Here is an 18727-nt window from a genome sequence, read left to right as displayed (position 1 = left end):
AGTATCATACACACAGCTTACACTTACCCGTCTAACCCACTTGAGAAGTAATGGCCCATAGTTCCCTTGCACTTCCTACCACTTTCTTTGCAGTGGCAAAAGTATAGTTCACCTTTTAGTCACATTAATAGAATAGTATTTGTACAGCTTACGGCTTAGCCCCCTGTCTTGCCATTGACAGGAGGCAGAAGAAGTCTTGCCTTCTGAAGGTCAGAAAATCACAAGATTTGTGATTAATACAAAATCTGCTCCCCAGTGCACCATAACTTTGCCTGTCTCCTCATGGAGTTGTTTTGTTGTTGTTGTTGTTGTTGTCCTGTCAGTTTGGGAAAATATGTGATGTGGTGTAACTCAGCATCATAAACTGGGATGTGTGAGGCTGAGCTAATGCTGTGTTGATGGCTGCATCCTGAGTTGTATTGAGTCACGTTGCAATGGAACACCTGCACTCCTGCCTTTGCAGGGAGTCTGGATGTGAAGAGATGGCAAGACTTTGTGTCGTAACTGGTCAAAATTGAATGTTCTGATTTGCTCACTGGTCCACTGTCTCTATACTAGCAGGGATTTTAAAGAAGGAGAGGAAAGGTATATTTAATAAGATTCATATTTTAAGTTGTCTTCAATTCTGTGTTTGGAAAAAAAGCTTTGAGGACATCATACCATGCAATGCCAAACTCTATGGGTAGGACCTGAGCTAATTGTGAAAAAGTTGTGTTACGTTTCTGTGGTACGCTCTACTGCCATATGCAGTTAACAGCCCAGTCTTAAAAGTCACATAACCAGTTAATGAGGTACTCTGCAGATGCTAATTGGTCATTTCTGTTAGCAGACCTAATTAATAATGGCCTGACCAGACGTATAGTGAGAGTTAGCTCATGTAGCCACATGTAATGCAACAACAACGTTAGATGTTCCCAAGTAATCTCTGCAGTGTGTTTCTGGATCCTTTTTCAACAAAATACATTTCTGTATTTTGCACAGGCATTTAGGCGTGATATATCATTGTGATATGCACATACTATGGACTTGCAAGCAGAGATATACATGCACAAAGAGTTTGTTTACAAGGACCCTTTGATTCTTATTTGTATTTGGATTGTAAATCCCTTTGAATTCTGAATAATATGTATTGCAGAATGCACAATACTATAAATGGGATAGAACAAAGATACTGTTTCCAGAGGTGATTGTTCTCAAAGTTTGGAATTGTTTAAGATACAATTTTGTATTGTTCTTCCCCTTACTCTTCTGTAGAACATATAGTGTCTATTCACTGGGCAGATCATTGATTGGTTGTTGTTTCTTTTAAAAATGTAGGATGTTTCAACGGAATGTATAATAATAATATATGGCACTTTTATGATGCTGTTCATCTTCAAAGTGCTTTACAAACATAAACCAACCTACTTATTTATGTTGGGATATACATTGGATAAAGGTCAATGGCAATTCAACTATAAAATTGATTAATAATAACATGACATAGATAAATAATATCATAGATTTTAGTTAGAAAAAATACATCAGGCAGTATTCTAAATGACATGCGGAGTCCTCTTCTGGACATAAGTGATATAGCAATTGCTGTCTTTTGATTATTCATACCAAAATACTTGTTGCACGGATACAGAACTTTGACATGCTTTGATATTTGTGATTATTTTCATAGCAATACAGTATTTTTTGATACATATCATTACTTGTCTTCGCTTTTAATAAGAAATGCAAGCTGCTATCACTATGCAACTAATATTTTTTAATGTAAAGACCTATTTTCAGTTTTTCTGCTCAACAATATCTTAGATACACTATAAACAGTTCTGAAATACAATACTTTGCTTACACATCTAAAATGTAAAACAGCAAATACGGGAATAATATGTGACAGTGAGAGACTGCTCACCAGAAAATAAAGGTTATGCCAGTCAATTAGTTTGATTGCTCTGGTATTGTATGCATGTATTATATGGAGGAAACCTTCCAAAAATGTCAGGGATTTAGGATTCTTAAACTTGACTGCTGTAGACTCTTTAACATATATTCACTTCTTAACTCAGCTGAACTCAAAAACTCTAGATTGACAGCAAAACAACGTATGCTTTCTAATTGGAGATGAAGATGATGAAGATTGTGTCCTGTTCAACGCAATGGATTCTAGAAATATCTTCTGCTACTTCTTGGCTGAGAGACTGCAGAAGGAAAAGGGTTTTTCATTATCTTACTTTAAGTAAAGAGCTTCAACTCATATTTTACGTATATATTAAAAACCCATATGTAATGACACCCGCTGATGTTGGTGTAATTCTCTACATCTATCACTTGTGTGAATTAAGCTCCTCATGTCATTTCCCGTTTGTAACTTCAATCCTTGCTTCTTATCTCCTGTTAGTTTGGCTGAACAGATTTTGATAATTATCTTTTGGTGATTTGTGTACATTAAGCAAATATCCACACAACAGAGATGATGATCATTTACAAATAGAAGGAGAAAAAAATAACAAAAAGCTATATGTTTCTTATGTTTGTATTTTTCTATACTGCTAAATATAAGGGAGAAAAGGATGGTTTTGTATCTAGTACATGGTAGCTTGCTCCATGTATTGATTTCTGTACTTCCCCCCTCTATTCTTACTCTGGGCAAAATGTTGTCCTGTAGATCTCTTGTTTTTCCCTCCCTTGGCAAAGAGGGTAGGGACTTTGAGTCAGCCTATAGCAATTACTAGCTGCCAAAGGAGACCAGAGTTGTCCAGTGCTAATGCATGGTATAGGGAGGGTCAGAGAGTAATGCACACACCAAGTATAGTATAACACACTGAGTGGGGATCTCATAGCAGGATATGGACTCATGCTCTGACTTAAATAACATAAATGTATTTATGTGCACATATACATATGTATGGATACATATGTATCTATGAATATACATTTTTTTTTCCTGTGTGATAGCCATATCTTATAAAGAATCATGATCATACATTTAAATTACAAAAGGGACATAGGAGAAACTTTGACCAATCTTTCTATTAGCGAGAGACTTTTGGCCAGTGAACTTCAGGCTTGTTTTTGTCTTTACAGATAGTAGTGCAATTAAGTAACGTTTTTTCTGAAGTTAATGGAGGTGATAGCAGAGTAATATTTTGGTAAATAAGAATATCAAGCCTATTTCTTAAAATGTTAAGATGCCTCGCTCTCATTGATTTAAATTGCATTGGAAACAAATAGAAGTGAATTGCCTAAATAACCTTCACAATCTGCCCCTTTGTTTTATGTCATTTAATTAGATAGGCTTATTGTAACACGTCAGTAAAATGTGTAGTTAGTTAGTCTTTCCATTTCTATTTTATTAGAGGAAGTTTATGCCTGGCCTATGCTAAAATTGAATGAATCCTCTGAAAAAAAAAATTATAATTGAACTATAGACTTCAGTAATGCAACCAGATAAATATGTTCCCTTTTTATAGAGGTCTTGAAATACATTTGGATTAAGAAAAAAAAAAAAAAAAGGCAGAAAAGAAGTGTGTTTGGAAAATTGTGGTGTATTTGCTTTAATTTTGGGGGGCAGGAATTAATTTGTCATTTGTTTTAATGTGTACATTTGTTTGACGTACTTGAATAACAAGCTTTCTTGGAGAGCGTTTGGATGGATCAGTTCCATTTATGAATGTCTTGCCTGAGTGATTGTACGTTTACATACAGCTTTTCTTTGAAGAAAAAATACCTCTTTCTTTACATTTTTATTTATTTGTGTAACTATTGATTACCTTCATTATTAAATACTATGGTTTTGTATATGTGTTTTAGCTCCATTACAGCAACCGCCTCCTACAGGAGAAGTTCTCAATTCCTCTGTTATCAGTCTTTCATGGAGTTCTCCTGACTCTCCAAATTCTAACCGGCTTACTTATCTGCTGTATAGGGATGAGGCTGAAATTTATGCAGTTGAAGACTATTACCCCTATAGTAAGTATTTATAAAATAATCAAAGTTTTTGTGTGTATGTGTAAATATATTGTGTATATATTTGTGTAATTTTTCTTAATTATTTCTGCCTTCTGTCATTATCATCCTTTGTGATTTTGAATACTTTATCTTCCTTTAGTGGGTCATTGATCTGTTATTAATGTTTCTTGAAAGATATTAACACCCTGGACGAAAATCAGCAAAGTGAATCACACAAAATGGCTGATAATTTTTTACTTTTGAATCTAAAACACCTTACTAAAAGCATTCCCTGCAAAAGTACACAGGCTACAAAATCTAAGAAAGGCACTGCTAAAATCCTGGATAAAGAATTAGGGTGAAGGGAATAGACCATAAAGTGCTTAAACTTTTTTTTTTTTATCCTCCTGGTTTTAAACTGTTAACAGATTAGGAAAGCTTTTTATGGTCTAACTTTTAGCACCTTCTGTTAAGCTATCAGTGTAGCTCCTGGTTTGCCTTTTGCAGCACCACTTTCTTGATGTTGAGGCTTGCAAAGGGATCCTCAGAAGGCAGTCCTCGAGGATTTGGCACTCTGTCCTAGATGGAAAGGCCGTTTTGTGCTAATATTGATCCTCTTATCAAAGAAAAGGAGATTTGGATTCTGATTTTACATATATACATACACAAGTGTTTTTTAACAGGACAGGTATGGTTTAATACCCCTAAACTTAGATTTCTCTTCTAGCAGCTTCTTTGCTGTATTTTCATACCAAAGGAGCTTCAATATTTTGCAGAAGTGAAGTCTTTCTAATTGTTGGTACGTACCCTGGAGTTTGTGTGGAAGACTTATTCAGTAGAAGGACAGATCATATGGTTTATCTATTTTTTTATTTTACTTTTTTTTAATGTTCTGGTGCATTCTGCTTTGTTGCAATTGATTACTATATGTGGCTTATGCTTGAATGGGATACTCTGCACTACCTACTGTGAAGAAAGATATGCAACCCATGCATGGGATTAAGTGACTGAGAGGAGAGAAAGAAAAATTACAATAAAAAAAATGTAGAGCGAATAGAAAATATGCTAATTCCTTATTTGTTTTAAAAGTCTAAATTTAGTAAAAATATTATTTAAAAAGTAACACTGTTATATATATTGTCTTAAATTTGTGCTCTGTAATGTAATAAACTCAGAGTGTATTGTTAAGGATGTTATTTCATGACTCCACTTACATACTTTATAGAGAGTGAAAAAATCTGAATGTATTTAGCTGGATAATGAGACTATTGTGTTTCTATTTAATAAAACTTTGAATTTCTGAAAACAGAGACTTGGTTTAAAAAGGCATTTTTGACGTTTTCTTACAAAAAATCTAACTTCTAAAAATTAAATTAATTCTAAAAACTTAATTCATTTCTAATTAATGATGTGAAATCATCTGCTGGCCTTTGAATGCCAAAAATACTTTGTTAATGCCATCAGAACTTTTTTTTATTTTAAGAAAAATTAGTTTATTACTTTTTTCTCAGTATAGTGTAGAATTTATAATGCTTACGATATATCCTGTGAATGCAACAGAATAATGAATGTTACCTTATGACTAAATGAGAGTTTTATTGAAACAATGAACTTTCCAAGGAAAAAATAAGAATAATCCTCTAAATTGTACTGGAGATCTGGCTGATACTATTGCAAAATGCCCAGTTAAAACACTGTTTTGCTAACTGCTCTCAGAAACCAGAGGCTCAGTAGATACCAGTCTGTCTTAAGGCTAAAGTGAAATACTTGCTCAAAAATGTGGGGGAAAAATAGCAAGGGTACTTAAGATTCTAACTCCAAGTCACACAGGTTCTAGCTTTATTTTTATTTTTTATTTTGTTTATTTTTATCTAGCCTATATTCCTATTGAAATAAAACTTACCATCTAGTTATCAGTTGTTCATTGGCACTGAAAAAACTTGCCGGTTTCAATCCAATGTCTTGTAATGCACACAGATATTGCAAAAACCATTACTGCTGCTGGCAGAGCCATTTTTGGAACCTTGGCTAAAGTACCAGGGTTTAAAGGACTAGAAGATGAGATTACCCAGTCCCTTTACTGCTGAACTCCATTGACAAGTTTGTGATCATTGTGTGTAGTTGAAGTGCTTTAAGCAATTACTGGGCTGCTGCTTTTGTACTAGAATGCCAAAGACTGAATATCTAGCAATACAGATTATTCTGTGGCGGTCTTTAAGTTGTACTTAGGGCTGTCTTGCTTGTGCAGGTGTACAGAGAGGACTTAGAAATAGATGTGTCCTCTCCATTTGCTTTGAAGAAGTTTTAAGAGTATCCATGCTCTAGCATATAATATACTGTTCACTGTTTCTTAAACCAAAACTATGTATGATATTAGTTGTATATAAATTCATATTGTGCCATGGCTGGACATAGGCTAAGATGCATAGCTGCTTCTAGGATATACCCGAGAGGTATTCGTGGTCATGGCAGCTAAAAAGCTATCTAAAGCAATGGAAAGTGAGAGGTGAGGAAGGTAAATACAGGCTTCAGACCTTTTTAATGAGTATTTGCACTTCTGTTTCATTCTTCATCCAAGATCAAGTGCTTTACAAATGAACTATTAAGCACTATTTTAGAAGTGAGGACATGAACACATAGAAAGGTCAAAGATTTGGTTTTATTCTATGAAATAAATGAAAAAAAGAGGTGTGAAAATTCATAGATTTTTTTTTTCTATATCAGCTCCACTAATATTGATGCTGATTTACATTTGAAATCATTATTTCCAAGCAAAGGATGAATAATAAGATAATTGTACTAAGTATACAAAGTCAGATTTTTTAAAAATGTGTTAGACTGATAAAATTTTCTTCTCACCTGTTTGTTTTAGGTATTCAGACCTTCATCGATACCACCTTATCTCCATATACCTTCTATTCCTACTACATCCAAGCCAGCAACATTCATGGTTCTACTAGAAGTGCCTCAGTGACATACAGAACAAAGTCTGGGACACCTACAGGAAGTTTGAATTTAACTCCAGTCTTTCCTGTTAGTCACCACTCTGTTTTACTTTACTGGACAGCCCCATCAAATGACTCTGGGCCCATAGAGAAATATATTTTGACATGTACTGGCTTGGTTGATCTTCAGCCTTGTGGCCAGTATGAAGGCTTAAAAACTTCAGCAATTATTTGGAATCTCATGCCATTTACAAAGTATGTTTTTTCTGTGCAAGCTTGTACTTCTGGAGGTTGCTTAAAGGGCCAGCCAGTGACAGTAATTACTGCACAAGCTCCTCCGGAAGGGCTGCTCCCACCGGTGATAAAAACCTTCAGCTCTACAGAACTGTCTGTGGAATGGTCACCACCTGAGAAACCAAATGGTAGGACATGCATTTATTTTCATAAATCAAAAATTTTGCAAAGAAAAATCAGTATTTTTCTCCAATTTGATTAGAATATCCTTAGCTGTGGGACAGAAACTGAGAATAAAGTAAGGAATCATCTGAATTTGCCTGACACCACTAAATGTAGTCTTGCAGTCTGTTTTGTTATTTTGGAGTCCAGAACACTGATGTACCGGATTCAGGATTTAGCCCTTAGATTCAGGATTTAGCCCTTAGTGGCATCTGCTGCATCAAAAAATCACATTTATAATTAAACATTTACTGTAAAATTAATTTTTTCCTAATTTGCCAAATAGGCTAGTTCAGACAGATGTGGTGATATTGCTGCATAAACCATAAATAAGAAGGCAATAGTTATGAAAAGAATCTAAAAATTAACAGATAAATCCCCTTTTAAAACCATTCGTCATGTGTTGTAACTAATTCCATTACCAGTGTAACTTTGTTAGGGATTACGCTATTGCCAAGAGTTGCTGGTCTAACTTGCCTAATAATATTTTAGGTTTTTGAATCTGAGAACACAGCTGTTGTAGGATACTTTTGTGATGCCACAAATTTTACTGGTAAACAGTTTATCTCTTGATATACATGCCATTGAGCTTTGTGATCTTGCACTTACAAGCACTAATGTTTGTGCATTCTAAACCAAGCCTTTTTATCTCTTCACAAAATGAGCCTATTTCTCCGTTCCCAAAATGAGCAGGCGTGTATTGGGAGCTTAGCGTTCTCTATGAACATCTTTGCTAGCTATTACCAGGTGAGACAGGATGAATGCCTGCACGAGAATGCCTCTAAGTTTTTAGAAGTGCCGTTCCTATAATACAGGCCATGAAAATATCTGTCAATACTTGTGCCTCAATGTGTAGCATATATTGTTCATGGTTTCCTTCATAGCAATTACTTGTGTCTAATTGCCAGTACAACAGGAAGTTTTATGCAATTCTCTTAAATTTCATTTCTGGTTACATTTCCTGGAGTTTGCAAATGACAAACGAGAAGTTTTTAGAAGTTTATCTTTAGGAGAAGTTTTTTCTCCTAAGCTGCCTTTCTGTTTCAGTGCATGATTACAGCCCCAAATATATGCATTATATGATAATTAACTTTATCTCCTGTCTTCAATATGTCTCATCTCTTTTATTTTGGAAATCTCTAGTTAGCACTCTTGCACTCTGTGGAGCTAAACTGTTTCCGCGATCATGCCTAGGTCATGTATCTCTTCATACTGCAATGGTGAAGCCATTTTTGTTTCCAAAGTGCTGAGACCTTTCCGTGTGCATAATAGGTTTACTCTGATGGACTCCCTCTCTCACACACAGATCTATGTATGTACACACTATCCAGTAGTTGTTTCTGAAATATTAGTATTTAATTCTCACTCAAAAAAAAAGTCCCCTATCCATTGTGTAAAAAATAAATAAATAAATAAATTTGAAAATGTCCCTTTGGTTCAGGTGTTTGTTATCAAATCCCAAAATTGTATGGAGGTGAAAATAAACAGTGTAATGCAAGAAATGGCAAAATGAATATTTGGTTGATAACTACACAGATTAGTAAACTTCTTATGCTATATTTTTTATTATGTTGACAGATTGTTAGGATTTTAAATGTACTGTTGTTTTGGTGTTAGTAATTTAGTAGTATTCCAGAAATAGCTTAAATGCAATAAATTTTTTGGCCTTTTTTTTTTTTTTTCCCTCTCCCTCTAGGTATAATTATAAGATATGAACTTTACATGAGAAAATCATTTGGGAACTTTCTTACTCCTGAAATTCGTGTTTTCCAAAGCAGTGGATGGCTCAGCCCTCAACCAGTTCTGGAGTCTGCTAATGAAAATGCCTTGGCTCCACCGCAGACCAGTACCACAGTCACTGATCTTGAGCCATTCACAGAATATGAATTTTATGTGCTAGCAGTAAACATGGCAGGTAGCACATCTTCAGACTGGATATCAGGACGAACAGCAGAGGCTGGTAAATAGTGGTTTAAATTTGTTCATTGAAAATTAAAGGATAAAATAAATTAGAATATATTCTTAAAGTTTTTTTTATTATTATTAAAATGTGTTCATTAGTAATTCAAATAGGGAAAAAATCTTGTTTTTTACTAAATAAAAAAAAGGTCATTTTATCTCATAACCTAGCATGTTCAGCCAAAATATTTTCTTCAACATAATATCATTGCTAAAGAAAGAAATCTGTCACTTAAAAATTTCAAGACTACGAGATGTAAAATCTACCAAGAAGTGTTTGAACTCTCTACTGTTTTCCCAGTTGTTATTTATATGCCCTTTAAAGGGAGAAAAAAAATTAAAAATAAATAAAATTGGTTTAATCACAAATATATTAACAGTTGGTGTGAATAGGAATGTTGTCCAAGAAGGTACAGGAAAGAGGTTCAAGTGAGTTCTTCTGAAATGAGTCTTTGATAATTTAGAAAGGTGGTGGGTTTTTAATTTTTATTTATTTTTTTTCCAGAACTTAAAATGGTCACTTTTTAAGGAGTATAGCATTTGAAACTTTTCATATGGTTTTATACAGGCCAACTATCATAATATGAACCATTTCTTTTTGAGAAATTTTAAGAATCAGATCACAACAGCTCTTCTGACCCCACTGATCAAATTTTCAAAAAAGCTTTCCATTTGGCATATTATTCTGAAATAACAGTTACTTATTTCAATGCTTACACCAGAAATGTATGGTTTTTAGTCTGATACAGCCTCTGTTTTGCAACTAAACATCTCAGTTACATCACTGATGCTTTTGTTTGCTAAAAGCTTGATTGAAAATCATAGCCTGAACCTGAAAACCTGCTGGCTAAAATAATTCCCTTTTCAAAATGAGTCTTTGTGCTTATCTGTTCTTAAATACTGTATGTTATAAAAGTGTTAAATTGTATTTGGAAAGAGGTCCATTAGTGTGGTTGTTTCTACGTAACAGAAGTGCTGTATCCTATTATTACAGAGTAATCAGGTGGGGATTTAACTGTGGTGCAAACAATCCTTTTACAGATTTAGCTATGGAAGACAAGGGAACTGTTTTGTTAGAAGTGAGAGACATGTTAATTTCAAACTGGCCTAGCAAACAAAATTGCTTTTAAGATGCTGAAGTATTGAACACTTTTTGCTTTTATCAGTTTTTTCCCAGGTTGCATGAAGTTTTTCTTCAAGAGTTTTTCATTTGTATGTATTTTCTACCTGCTGCAGAGTTTAAGACTTTATTGTCAATTAGGATTTCTTTTAAGACATGGGCAGAGTTTTGTTCTCCATTCATGGAGAGAGTAGAAAAAAAGAGAATGATGTACTTTTTATGCACTATCAAAATAGTGAGCAAATTCCAGTTAGGCTTGAAAACATAGTTAAAAAAGAATCAAATTGGAAAAGACTGCCTGAAATGGTGTTTTAAAAATACTGTGTGAAATGTGGCATTATAATTTGCGTAATTTTATATATGTTTTTGTATTAATTTGATTTCAGCCCCAGTGTTCATGCCAGCTCCTTCAGTATTCCCTCTTTCACCATATTCCCTCAATGTGTCATGGGAAAAACCCGAAAATAATTTATCAAGAGGAGAAGTGATGGGATACAGCATCAGTTTGATAACTGAGCAAAGGTTCTTGCCACCGTATTCCCAGGTAGTATTTTTACAATAAGTTTTTCCTAAATTGTAATAGGAAAATTGATAAAGTCTGATGTCCTTCTTGATGTTGTAGTGAATTATTTGACTGATTTTCTGTATATCTCCTGATCTAAGTTTTTTACTCATCACTTCATCTTGACTGTTCTGTAATGTTTATACGTTACTTTTAGGTTTAAAGTTTTATTCCTGAGATGACTTGTTTTCAGTGGTGGGTCAGATTCAAAATAGGGAGGAATCAGATTGATCAACAACATTTAAATTGTCTTGATCTTTGCATGGTCTGATTCTGTGTTATTGTTGTATTTGCTGATATGCTTAAAGGCATGTTGTTTGGAGGAATTTACACCTACATTAAAAAGATAATTGTCTGGACTCCTGGATAATGGACAAGTCTTTGGACTGGGGAAACCTAAAATAGCAGAAAAATTACTTTATAATATCTAAACGTGATTTTTAAATACAGTTGTAATTTTTGAATGACTGGGTTTGGCAAACAAATACCATGGTAGTAATAGTAATCTAAAACCTTAGGAATGGGCAAAGAGTTATCATATATAATCAGAGTGTAGGAGTGGATCTGATGCTGTATTTCTCACTTCACAATTGAATTTTGGCTTTCAGTGGTACCACAGATGGGCCTCAACTTGTTTGTCTATATAATGGGAATAACACTGATTACCTACCTCCTGTAGCTGTTGTAACAATATATATTTGTTTGTGAATTGCTTCTGGTCACAGGCTTGTGAGATTTTTTCATTTAAATAACCATCTGATAAAGAAGTTATAGAAAAGATAACATCTTCCCCTCTATCTAACTGATAGCTTGAAATAACATTAACATGAAACAAATTCAAATGTCTGTAGGTGTTAGTTATTCCCATTCCTTCTAATGCCCCCTAATCACGTCATTCATTCAGTGGTGGTCAGATTTCACCACTTAATAGTGTCATCCTCGTCATCTGGGTTGTAGCTGCACAGTTAGTAGTGATAACTGCACCACCACACAGTTTTACGAGGCAATAACTTTGTTTCCTCATTCATCCACTCAGGAACTGGCTTATTACCTCATAAAACAGTGTGATTGGAAGTGTTTTCATTTAAATCCTAGCTTGTTGAGATTCTCCAAAATAATCCTCTCCCTCAATTGGTCCTTGCAAGCTTTTCCACATCTAAATGAAGGAATCTGCAAATTCAGAGACAAGTTTCTTATTAGTGAATATGTCATTGATTAATACGAAGGAAAATATTATTAACCAACTTTTATATTTCAATCTGCTTTGCAGGTTTTGCATATAGCTGAGGCTCATGAGCTTTCCTATGTAGCAACAGGGTTAAAACCATACAGGACATACAACTTTACTATTACTCTCTGCAATCAAATTGGTTGTGTTACCAGTGATCCAGGAATGGGGCAAACCTTGGCAGCTGGTAAGGAAACAATCTGTATTAAAGTGCAAAGCTAACACACAGTTTACTAATGAATGCCATTAAGATGATCATAGTTTGATGCACAGTGACAGGGATAGGTGTTGTATTAATACAATGTGACTTGCTTAATTATTATTTGTTTATCTTGACAGATTAAAAACAAAACATTTTCAGCGAACGTTTAAGTTACATTATTACATTATGGCAACAGGATTTGTGTTCTGCTCTCTCAGTTGCAAGTTATGAATGTCTCTATATATTCACATTTATTTAAGCTGTAACTGTTCATAAGTGTTGCTGAGCCCATTCCTTCATTTATGATGCTAAATTGTTCATTTATTGTTCATTTTTTTAGTGTGTGTCACATTTACATAACAGAGCATGCAAAGTGTAAGTACTATGTAATGCCTTGCTCAACCCCTGAAGGGAGAGTTGCACGGTTTTTATGCATGACTAACATAGGTACATAGTACATTTGTGTGTCTAAATTGGAGGTGAGATCCACGCTTTGGGTCTGTTCTTTTGAAAATGTTTATTTAACCCCTGAGATTTAAGATATTTTGTAGATATGTATGCTTAAACTTGCCTAAGAAAACGATAATTAAGAAGCTGCATATTTGTGTCTGTACACCTTAATAAATTTTCAGTTTGAGCTAATTTCAACCACACATCAAGGATTTCAAAGATACTAACTTTCTACAAATTTAAAATAAAATAAGCATTGATATAGAACAGAGATGGAGGAAGCCTGCATTTACTTTGAAGAAAAGACTGGTATGAAATCACTTCTTAGACATCCAAGGATCAAGAGGGTTTTGAGACAGAAATTGTTATGAAAATCAGCTTCACAAGTCTTTTCATGCAATGAGGTAGTTAGTATCGATCTTTACTACTATAAGTACAAGCTCAAAATGCATAGTACGTGACATACCTGCAGACTACTTAATATTGTGGTTTTCTTTTGTATAGCCATTTAAAACAGATTCATTACTTTCACAATATTAACATTTTCAGTTAGTAATTAGTGTTGTTATATGGATGTTGTGATGATGATCTTTGAAATTACCTCTCTTCTGTAATTTGGTCTCCCATAGAAAAAAAAAATCTGAAAATTTCTGATGTGCAGAATGTTTTCATTTGCTCCCTGGGCTGTATTTGAGTTGCCTGAATTCCATCAAAGCTCCTCTGCGTAATCAGTGAAGAGATATAGGATCTTCCAGACAGGGAATAAGGAGTTACACAGAGCCAGTAAATAGCTAGGTTTATATACACAAACTGAAGTGGAATTTAAGCTATTTGAGATAACACCTCTAGTATGCCCTGTGTTCTTGATCCATTTATTTAATTGCCTTTCCTTTTGTTCTCAAGAGGAGATGCCTCTTGACGTGTTCCTTGATTCACCATTTAGCTTTGTGTTTCTGTGGGTAAAGATCGCTCTCTTTTCTCTCTTCCTGAATTGGTGGTGTCAAAATTTGTTTCTTCATACTGCAGCCTTGTAAAATTTCAAGCTGACCATCAGAGTCTTGTACTTGTATGAGTATGACTTTATCCATTGCATATAGCCATGCAAGGAACAGAGTTCCAGTCTGTGCTGATAACCGTGGAAACAAATGTGACCTAAATGGCACACCTTATTACTACAAACGATCCAATTTTGCATTTATGCATTTATTAAAAGAATCAGAAACAATAGCTTAGTTATGCTTGACAGCTTGTTTATGACTATCTACTCCCTGGTTGTGTTAATGTTTAGAGACCTATCACATTAAAGAAGACAGGAGAATACAGAATAGAATAACAAACACATCCTAATTTTTTAGCTATTTTGCAGCATAGCCTTTTCCTGCTTACCTTTGTAGGCCTTGAAAGCAGAGTCTTGTAGTGGTTTCCTTTTGTCTTTTTAAAACATGTTAAAGGAATGTCTTAAATTTTAACAAATTTAAAAGTAAAACACTTAAATTATACATGCCATTTTATCTTTCATCATTTGCATTTTTTATTTCTGGGGAAAATTAGTTAATAATCTCCAGGTTTTTGTGTGCATGTTCCATTTTGGGAAGCATAGTGAAACTGTGTTTTCACAGAAAATTTAAAAGAGACACTACTTATGTGATGACTGTAGATCAGAGCATGTTCAAAACTTGGAACAAACTTGCAACAAAGTTAGGAGAAGCCAGTCCCATCATTTGTAAAAATAGATGATCGAATCTTGGTCCATTAATATCCTTTTGTGTCACTAAATGATGCAAAATGAAATTAAAATTGCCTTTCTAGGACTGTTGAGGAGCTCTGTTTTGTGAAGGAATGTCTCCCTGGCACACAGACAGTCTCCCTGGCTGTGCGCCACTCCCCCTCCATGCCCTGGCACAGGGAACTTTTTGGAGGAAGTCTCAACTGAAATGTGCTCCATCATAATGGTCCCCTTGCACCTTAACAATCCAGGAGCTTTGAATTGTGTTCCAAGTTGGGCTAGAGGTTATACTTAATTATACTAATTTTTCTCTGATGTTGAGGAGGAGAATGGAAAACCATCTCTAACCCTTCCATGTGTGGAGTATTCTGATTTATTATATGGAGCATTTATATCACTGGGTGCCTTGAGTGCCTCACTTGGCTGTAATTTTGACATGTCCAAGTGAGGTATATTAGCAAGGGCCTTGCTTTTAGAACTGCCAATGCCTAGAAGTTTCAAGTACTTCTTAAGCTTTGTTCATATCCATTAGGTTAATTTGAAGACTAGCTGTGTAAAAAGACAGCCTTCAAAATCTAGCATTCTTCTTTTTCTCTGGCAATATAGCACGATAAAAATGATGGCAGAAACAATGGCATTAAACCATTATTTTTGCTCAGCATTTTTGTTTCTAGAGGTTTTGAGAGAGGATATAAAAGACAAAAGAGACTTCCGCAGTCTGGAGCAGAATGTAAGGCTAAGACTGAAGAGAGCAGAAGCATCAACAACAGTATGCTGATTTTTCAGTGAAAAGTCTTTTTGAGTAAAATTGGTTATGTTTGATTCTAGATTATTTTAACAAGTAGATCCCTTCTAATCTGGTGCAATATAGGTGTCTGTACCAGGTTTATCTCATGAGTAGCTTTGCAGGAGGAGGATGAAAGAAACCTAATATCAGCCATACATCCCTGTGTCTGTCAGACTGACAAAAAATCTCCTCCTCACCGATATGGTCACCCACGGTATATGTAAAAGGTGGTAAATGATGACATTTGAATCTGAAGAGTGTGAGGAGAGGGAGAGAATAAGCAAACAAAACAGAATTAATAAGAAACAAATTATTTTATAATAATGCTGAGTGGAAGATGTCACAAATGCATATGAAATTAAGAAAAGGAATGGGAATGAAGTGTGATGAATAAAAGAACTTGCATGGGTATACCTGATTCATGACAAGCTCCCAAGATGGTAAAGAGTGTTGGAAGGTCAGTGTTGCATGGTAGTGCAGTATTAGGATGAAACATCAAAGCAAGTATGTCAAGATAATGGAAGAAAAGAATTAACCTGTCCCTGTTACTCAAAGAGAAGGTGACTGGACAGAAATAGAACCTCTTTTTGGTATGTTCAAGTATGAATACACAAATAGTTGGCTTTTAAAGCCTCAAATCATACTTGTATTTTCTTGATCAGTCTTTTAAATGTTAAATTAAGAGATGCACATTCCACAGTTCGTGCATTATTTTCAATACTCTTTATGTACTGCAGTATTTTGCAGATACTACTGAAAGCCTTGGCTGATAGATAAGAAAGAGGTTATTTCTAATACTTCATTGGTAAATTTGGAATCTTATTTGAGCTGCATTTTTATATTTGCTACCATGAGAATGTCAAGTCGAACTACGTATATATAACTGAAAGCAGTACTAGACTGCAATTATACATTTTTCATCTTAACACCTAGAGACAAATTTTACTTTGTTCCTTTCTCCAAGTTCTTAGTTCATATTCCTGTTTATTTTTGAGAATGACATTCAGCCTGTTCTTATCAGATCCTAGGGTATTCTTTTATTTTCAAAAGCACTTTTTTGCTCTCTGCTTTTATCTCATGTAAGATTCTGAGCTGGTACCTTGAAATCAAAAGAACTACACCAGCTGGTACTAGTAGAAGACCTGGTTGCTTAAAAATGATTTTTTTTGACAATGTGCTTGTGTTAAGTTATTAATTACATGCATTAGTCTTTGCAGCATTTACCAACACAAAAGATGAATATTTTCCAAATTTTTCAATCAGGCAGAGAAACACCTTTTTATTCCCACCAATTTATGCTGTTTCAACAGGATGGAATTAGCCATGTGATTGCTTGGACCAGTAGAATTGCTTATCCTATCCTTCTCAGTATCAGTCAAAGTGTGCCTTAAACAATCTATACAGCTATGTTTCATTAACCACTGTGTGACTGAGCTTATTTCTTGTAATTAAGTTCGTCTTTCCTTTGCCCTTCTTCAGTTTTTTTTTCCAACTTCATTTAAAAAGCCTTTTTTTTTTAAGAGACACCAAAGTATGGCTTTGTGATTGCTACCATTTACCCCAGCACATTGTATTAGTGATCCTTTGCTTTTGATGGCAATTACAGGGTTCAGAAGCTAATTTGTAGAAGATATTCTTCCAGCACCAGCTGCATCTGGCTTCTTGGCAGACTTCTCAAGCAGTTGTATTGGTGGCTTTGGAGTTGCCTCTGGGTTTGCTGGGGTAATGATGCTGATGGGCTTTCTGGGCTGTCTTACACTCCTTGATGTCGTTTTCTTTTTGATTACCCTTTAATCTGAGTAATTTGTCCATTTTTTCCATTCATGAATAAGGTCTAGAGCAAGCCCTTTTTAAAATTCCTCAACCCATTTGACATGGCAATACAGCATTTGTTTATGCCTGTCACAGACTGTTTTTCTACAAAATGCTATGCGTCAATTTTAAAATCACAAATACCCATTAAACAGGTAATTAGTAATGTATATTTTCCTTTGTTGCAGAACAGAAATATGAGGGCCATTTGCTGCTGGCCTGAAAACACAGATTGTTTTGCATGCATGTACATAAGTCTCTTCATTGTGAGTAGGACCCAAAGTGATTAAACAAGCACTCTTAATATGTTAATTTATAATTTTAATTACAACAATCTTGTATATATAGTCATTAGTGAATACTAATATAAATATTTTTCTACCTTTTTATTCATAATGCATAAACCAATCATCCAGTTACTTCTCGGCAGTTGCCTGTTTCCGTTTCATAATACAATCTTTGTTCTTAGTTATGAATGCATTTTGTTCATTCCTGTCTTGAATAATCCCTCATTAAGCTAGTCACTTTCTGCTCCATGCTAAAAAGGAAAAATTATCATGCAAATGTGGCATGCCATATTAAAAAGCACATTACCAAACACTTTTGTTGCTGTCCTTCAATTAGTTTCCCTTCTTTGAATTTAATTTCATTTGTTGTTAAACTACTGACTTGATGTATGGACTCATGAATTTGAGGCTGCTGCCAAGAATGTAGCAGGAAAAAAAAAAATCAAAGCCTCTTCAGAAAGCTGCAGAGGCAAAGCTGAAATGAATTTGCTTCACCTTTGACAAGAACACTTGAACAGCATTGGAATCCTCTGATGATTCAGCTTGGCTAATTATCCAATTATTTATTTCAAGAATAAAGGCACTGTTTTACAATTAGAAAAGTGTAAAGTAATCTGAGAAATTTGGTAATAACAGATGACTTAGGTAACTTCTGAGATAAACAGTATCTGCTCAAAATTGTCTTGCCAAGTGTTCAAGCTGCGGTTAAATTGCTCTTCGAGTTTCAGGACAATAGCAGGGACTGGAAAGTTATTTGTTTCTTCTCTCCTACTAAACACATATTATGCTTCATAAATAGCTTAGTTTGTTCTTTTTCCTCTGTGTTGAATTTGCGAGGTTTTTAAGCTATGTTTAACTTGTACTTCTCTTGATTAAAAGCTTTTGGTTAGAAGCAATACTTTTTAATTGCCTAATGATATAAGTCAGTTCTTAGGAAAGAACCGTGCATTTAGGAGTTCATTTGCAATATAACTGAAAAATTCATTGCATGGCAGTAAAACAATTTACTGTTAATTACAAGGAGAAGAATTTGCTGTACCATGCTCACAGATTGCCATGAATCATGCAGCACTCCTAGAGATTTATAACAGATGTGTAAGTGGGATGAATTAGCAGGGTTTAATAACAGAGACACAAATCATGCAGACTTCAAGGAGCTTTAATTGATATACTAGAATGTGACGGGCATGAATCACTCAGCCATTCAACAGCACTGTAACATATGGTCAGCTCAATATGCTGCATCTTAAATCG

The 18727-nt window shown here is 34.6% G+C and overlaps 1 protein-coding gene across 1 annotated transcript in view; it reads left to right on the top strand.

Moving 5' to 3' along the window:
- Positions 1-18727, top strand: part of USH2A (usherin) — a 399816-nt gene that overhangs the window by 84540 nt on the left and 296549 nt on the right. The window contains exons 15-19 of the mRNA XM_013174016.3: positions 3802-3960; positions 6812-7306; positions 9037-9300; positions 10806-10963; positions 12252-12396. Of these exons, the coding sequence (XP_013029470.3) occupies positions 3802-3960; positions 6812-7306; positions 9037-9300; positions 10806-10963; positions 12252-12396 (1221 nt within the window). The remainder of the gene's footprint in view (positions 1-3801; positions 3961-6811; positions 7307-9036; positions 9301-10805; positions 10964-12251; positions 12397-18727) is intronic.

The sequence above is a fragment of the Anser cygnoides genome, chromosome 3 (assembly GCF_040182565.1).
Source record: "Anser cygnoides isolate HZ-2024a breed goose chromosome 3, Taihu_goose_T2T_genome, whole genome shotgun sequence".
Classification (NCBI taxonomy): Eukaryota; Metazoa; Chordata; class Aves; order Anseriformes; family Anatidae; genus Anser; species Anser cygnoides.
Note: the sequence above shows the minus strand (reverse complement) of the source record. Positions and strands in the feature narration are given on the sequence as shown.